Here is a 6,449-nt window from a genome sequence, read left to right on the forward strand (position 1 = left end):
GCTCTTGAAGGCAGTGATGAGTCTGATATTGATTCTGATTGACCTTTACCAATGGTAATTCATCCACCATTAAATTAATAAGCTTTCAATTGTATTTTCAAATAAATTGGCTATACTTTAATCAAATGTATTCAAGATGGTGATGCAGCACAGTTATTATTTGATTTTAAATGAATAAATAAAAAGTTGGCCAGACCCAATCCAAGAAAAAATAAAGCAAGCCTGATAGAACAGAACAATAGGTCCAATCTTTTACAACAGACAGTTACGAGCAGACGAGAGGAGGCCTTTACCCTCGCATCTCCACCTAAAAAATCAAATCAAACCCCTCCTTCTCACTCGACAAGATAAGCACACGCACTATCGAAATCGCCAAGACCAGCCTCATCCCGACTCCAAAAGAAGTAATCAATCAAATTGCCACCCATCAGGGGCGCAGTTAATAATCCATAAAATCTAGAAAACGAATAGGCTTCAGCCAAAGATAAAATCAAGGCGAACGAAGAGCCGAAAGTACATTACCAGAGCAATTTATACCGATGCCTGAAGAAACACGAGACAACTTACCTCATGAATTTATACCGGCAGCATTTTTACCAATGTGTGGAGGTACTCAGGTTCGGAAGGTCCATCAAAGTGCCAACTCCAAGGAAGGAAATCAAACTGGCTCGAAAAAATCCCAACTTCAAGACGGTCTTCCTGGATATGGACGAAACTCTTGTGCACTGCGACTAAACATCGAATGTCTATACAGTTAAACTGAATTTTCCCCTCGAAAGAGGCGGAGTCTTAGCCGTACGCTTTCCATGATGTAGGCTGGAGTCAGAATTCGACCCTTCTGCAAGGAATTCCTCGACAACTTTCCCAGTTTGCTGAAATCATCATCTTTACAGCCAGCAGTGCCTCCTATGCTGATGTTGTGCTGGACTACCTTGACCCAGAAAAGAAACTCATCTCGCATCGGCTCTATAGGCAGCATTGCACCTTGGAAAAGGGATATTTCCTAAAGGATTTGCGAGTGGTCAATAGGAGGCTGGAAGACTCAGTCTTAGTGGATAACTCTCCCTACTGCCACATATTGCAGCCTGAGAACGCCATCCCTATCGTTCCTTTTTACCACTTCGCCAAGGACAGAGAGCTGGAAACTTTGTTGGAGTTTTTGAAGAGCGTCACTGCTGCAGCTGATACGAGGACTGTCATTGCGCAGACATACTTCTGGGATAGATATATCAAAGAGCCTGGAGATCCCCGCAAACTCTTCTTCAAGTATTACCAAAAGGAAAAGGATCCAAAGGAATGAACAGATGTGATCTCTTCTGATTTTTTTATTTCGATAAATATCAAATGAGAATGCAAATTTTTTGAATAGATAAAGATATGCTGTATCTGGTAGTTTTTTCTTTAATCTTTTGCTTAAACTGCGGATTAACTACTAATTGTTCATAAAACTCTGTTGATTTTAATTATACATAAAAAACTAGCCTGAAGACTAATGTCAAGTTCAACCGAAAGCATACGTGGGTGATATTATCCATTCTTCATTTGTATTTCAAGAGAAAAACCTAAAAAAAGCTTGTTTTCATCACAGGTGATAGATATATCCAATAAGACAGATCTTTTAATTGTATTTAATTTTAATGCTAGATTTAGACAATTCTTCGGAATATCCTATATTCATCTCCAGCATTCAATGACGGTGATTTCATAATATTTAAAATTCTTCAACGGAATGTAGAAATAATCATGGCTGTTGCAGTCCCTTCCCGCAAAAAAATAGATCTCTTCGATTACCTTTAGTCACGACCTGTAAGTCTCTTCCCTATTCCAGCAAGTACATCGCTTCATGCGGCGCGATGATTATATCAATCTCTGGAACATCAATAATCCCAAACGCAATCTCACACTCGATGGACACACCAAAAAGATATCATGCGTTGCCTTCTCACCCAATGAGAATGTGATCGCCAGTGCATCCCACGATAACACCGTTAGACTTTGGTACCCCGGAACAAATATCAAAACAAAATCATCAAGGGACACACAGGAGCAGTCAAATCCGTATGCTTCTTCAATGATGGAAAACTGTCCTTTCTGCCAGCGATGATAAAAGCATCAAAATGTGGGATATTGATACACAAAAATTAAAGGTTCATTCTTAGGTCATAACAACTGGGTCAATAGCGCACAAGTCAATGCAGATATGTCTCTGGTGTGCTCGGGAGGAGAAGATAAGAAGCTTTGATTTGGGATGTCGAGAAGAAGAAATAGGTGCAAAAGTATGACTGCTTTGAAGGGTCTATCACTAATACTAGTTTCCATCCCACCGACCAATACGTTATGGCCAGTACAAACAACAAAACCATCAGCATGTTCGATCTCAGAACCGAAGAAATCGTCCAGCATTACTAGGCCCACCATGCCTCTGTCAACTCCTTCTCAGTGCATCCTAAGGAACCCACATGATCTCAGTCTCAACCAACAGCGAGATAAAAGTAGTTTTTCTTCGATTTAGGTCTGGGATCTGATCAAGGGAACCTTGGCCTACAGTATGTATGGTCACAATGGCGCCATCAATGCTTGTGCTTTTTCTAAAAAAGGAGATTTCTTTGCAACTGGCGGTCTCGACTGCAATCTTCTATTATGGAAGAGCGCTTTCAGCGAGGAAAAAGGCGAATCAATCAAGGACAAGGGCTTATGCCAAAGTGGGCACCGGGTGGACCAGAGGACGGTTCCAAAGTTGGAATAGTGCATGAAAAGAGAAGCAGGGTGACTCCAACAGTGACGGGGCATTTTTTGATAATGATTTTTAAGATTTGATGATGATGAATAAAAAAGCCGATAGTGGGAGTCGAACCCACGACCTTTTACTTACAAGGCAAATGCTCTACCACTAAGCTATACCGGCTATGGTACTCACTCCCGCCCACGCCACATCAAATGCAAACGCAGAAGAATTTGCATTACAATGGAAGAATGACTTTCGTCATCAAATGCTCTGTTATACGAAAAGATAAAATGAAACTAGGTTGTGAGGTTGCTTATGTCCTTTATGAGTAAGTTTTTTTGGAGAGTAAAAAGAAGGCATTTGAAAATGTATAAATATCAATATTTGAAGATATGGACGTTTAATAGCTGCGTTTCAAGAAAGGCATTGAAGAAAGGATCTCTGCTCTTGTTGTTATACTTCTCCTTTATCTTTTTGAAGATCTACTGGTTGAGATCTTCCTCCTCCACGTTATTTTGGATGAGTTACGTTCTGATCTAATTGATTTCGTTATCGTTTGGCAGCAGTTTGAAGATATCATTGAGCATGTAGTTGTGAACCTCGTCGATTATCTACTTGGCAAGTTCGCTGTTGTTGGCATAGTTGAATTCTGTCAGTTCCTTCTTTGAAATGAAGTTTAGAAGAGAAAGTGAGGTCTTTGGATAGTTTCTTTGCATTTTTTTGAACTTAGACAAAAGTTTATCCCTCAATTTGGGTGATTTGTTATTGAGAAGCTTTTTCTTGTTGTCGTCGCATATGATCTATATTCCCATCGGTTCGAAAAATACGTAACGTTCTTATATTTCTTGTGAAGCTTATTTGTAAGGATCTCTTATTTGGATTTGTTATACCCATAAACGATAGGAAAAGGAGCATTTAGGTATTACTCTTGATCTGGAATCAAATTGACTACAGGATATGGGTATTAGAAGGCCTCATTAGACCTTAGTGAACAGAAATATGGCATAGGTCAAAATGGTCTTATTTTAGCAGACAAACACCATCTTCTACTACAAGATCATGAGAGTGAGCACCTCTAAGAAGACATCCAAAGTGAAGAGCGAAAGTACTGGAAATGCCCAATCTTGAGCCAAATAGGATTAGCAGGTCTACTTATTCAATTCTAGGTATATCTTGTTGTTGGGTCCCAGCGTAAAATCGATGAGTTTGCTTAAAATTATCTATTTTTAGTTTCCCTACTGCATCAAATCCTCCAGCATGCACTTCATCATCTTCCCGTGGGCTTTGCTATCGATTAACGTTAGATCTTACCCTCCTTCTTTGTATTTTATGTATCTTTAAACCTTTACAGAATAAAACAAGGCTTTGAGTAGCTACTAGAAGAAGGTGAAGAAGGGATAATAGAGAAGATGGTATATGCTCTTTGGGTGACAGCGATCTTTAGGTCCTCTATTCTGGCAAGTTAAACCTCTTTAAACTTGACAGTCCTTTCGCTTTTTTTTCTTTATAATCTATTCTCGATTTCTAAAAAGGTTAATTTTTATTGCTGACGACTGTAAAATCTTCGAGGATGATGCATATGGCATAGACTCTTCTTTCCGGGTTGAGGAGGTTAATAACCATTTCATATTACTTTTGACATTATTCTTCGATCACTGGCTTAAACTTCTTTTTTTAGAAGGAAGTTGGCTCGAAGGTCAGGATGAAACTTCGCAATTTTTACTTAGAAATGTTGATAATATCCATGCTCTTTTCAAATGCCTACTTCCCGGAGTAATATTCTATTGTGGTTCCCGAAGGAAAGACCAATTTTGACGTGTGCTACAACACTTGTGAAACATTCTCATTGCAGAAGACGGTCGTACCTTAAAACTTCTCATTGGCATTCCATTCTTGATGCTATCCTCTTGGAGGCCGTAGATGGCGAATTCTTTGATGAGAGAATAAATATTTTTTTCGTCGATGGAATGATTGGAGTGGTTTGAATGGTTAATTTCTATTTCCTTGACGGAGTTTGGCAGCGTGCCCTTGAAAGATTTGATCTCTTCGATGATGTTATAGATGTCTTGCTGCTTATTCTTGCCGAAGAGGTGCTTATTGTCCTTCATGTATTTTGTTAGCTTAGACTAGAGCTCCTTCGCCTTCTTCTCGTAGAAGATTCGAGTTCTTTTTTATTTTTCGTACAGCTTTTTGAAGTCAACCTCGTCCTCTATCTCCGGGATGTTGAATACTGAGGTCAAATTTTGGACAGACTTCATGCGCAATGACAAAGCGATATTATTATTATAAACTATTCTTATCCAGAGAATCACTATATAAACTTCCCTCTTGCCTACTACTTGCAATCGCTTGCACCCTGCCCAGTACCCTCACGGGAAGTTTTAGCCATTTAGATAGCGGGTTTGGGCTTTGCGAGGTCCATGAGTTGCTGGATAGTGTAGATCTCTTTCTTAAGGGGGATTAAAAGCTGTCCGTGGGCATGATCGTCGTCACTTTAATTGCTATAGCTTTAGTTCTCGTCTACCATCCTGCCGGAGTGGCTAGTTTGACGTTTAAGTAGCTGTGGAACGGACGAATCTTCAAGCTTTGCTGGCTCTTTACTAGGATGATTCTCCTCTTTACTTTTGGCCAAACCTGACTTATTTTTATCGGTCTCCTCACTCTCCTTGGGTTTGTTGTTCTTGTCCTTTTTGATCTGTTTGGATTTGACGTTTTTGGAGTCTGTATAGTGAAATAGTTACTTTTTTTGATATTATCTTTGCGGATGATAATAAAGGGATCATCAGGCCTTGGTTCTATAAAAAATTTCAAAGGTATTTCTTCATCATTGGGTTCCGATTATACCCTTTATAATTTGAGTGAGTTTATTTCCTCATCAATTTTATCAGATTTGAGATTAGATTCCTGTATTTTTTGGCGGTATTAATACTCATTGGGTAAATGCGTCTAATAAAGCGGAGCCTCATTGGGATCATAATATCCGTAGGGCATTTCCATTTTATTGCCGCCCTCCAAGAGTGAGTAATTGATATTTTTTTATTTCTTGAGCAGCTTGAGGCACTTCCTCTGGTGGTGTATGGGGGTGGAGTCTGCATTTTCGGTTTCTGGGTGAGATCTTTTCTCCTTCCTATCCTTTTTTTATTTGAATTTCTTGAAGGCGCTGGAGGACTTCCTCCAGAAGGTGAAGTCGGGTAGTTCGTCGTGCTTGGAGGGTGTAAGGGTAAAGTATGTGGGGATAAAGATGTTTTGATCCTCGAGATTCTGCTTGCTGCTGATGATAGGAATGATAATTTGGTTGGCTAGGGACATTCAATATAATTAATATTCAATAGACATTTTATTTTTAATTTATTTAAAATAATCCAACCAGGTTCAACTTTCTTTTTCTTCCCCCAGCAGAAACCTAAAAGGATCTTGGAGGAAAAATAGGGAAAGGAAAAATAGGAGATAAGGGAGAGGGGGTGCGGGAATGGAAGGATGTGACGCTAGGGGTGAAAGTTGATGGGATTGGATGATCATTATTTTTCAGTTAAGATAGTTTTTATTGATGTTAATTTATATTGAAGTTGTTCAAACATATTAATTGATGTGCGGTGTTGGTTTCTTTCATATTTTGGAATAAAATCATAGAACTATGATGGGGTTGGGGTTGGGGTTGGGGTTGGGGTTGGGGTTGGGGTTGGGGTTGGGGTTGGGGTTGGGGTTGGGGTTGGGTTGGGGTTGG

General features: G+C 39.5%; 1 protein-coding gene and 1 non-coding gene across 2 annotated transcripts; one reads left to right on the plus strand and one right to left on the minus strand.

Annotated features, from left to right (window-relative positions):
• Nucleotides 1-539: 539 nt before the first annotated feature.
• On the plus strand, nucleotides 540-1,300 carry LOC116245346 (uncharacterized). The gene is made up of 2 exons (XM_031616964.1): nucleotides 540-609; nucleotides 816-1,300. The coding sequence occupies exons 1-2, from the start codon at nucleotides 540-542 to the stop codon at nucleotides 1,298-1,300; spliced, it is 555 nt and encodes a 184-aa protein (XP_031472824.1).
• A 1,533-nt stretch (nucleotides 1,301-2,833) lies between these two features.
• Nucleotides 2,834-2,905, minus strand: TRNAT-UGU (transfer RNA threonine (anticodon UGU)). Its single transcript has one exon. It is a non-coding gene; the product is annotated as a tRNA-Thr (tRNA).
• Nucleotides 2,906-6,449: the final 3,544 nt, after the last annotated feature.

Source organism: Nymphaea colorata, unplaced genomic scaffold (assembly GCF_008831285.2).
Source record: "Nymphaea colorata isolate Beijing-Zhang1983 unplaced genomic scaffold, ASM883128v2 scaffold0650, whole genome shotgun sequence".
Lineage (NCBI taxonomy): Eukaryota > Viridiplantae > Streptophyta > Magnoliopsida > Nymphaeales > Nymphaeaceae > Nymphaea > Nymphaea colorata.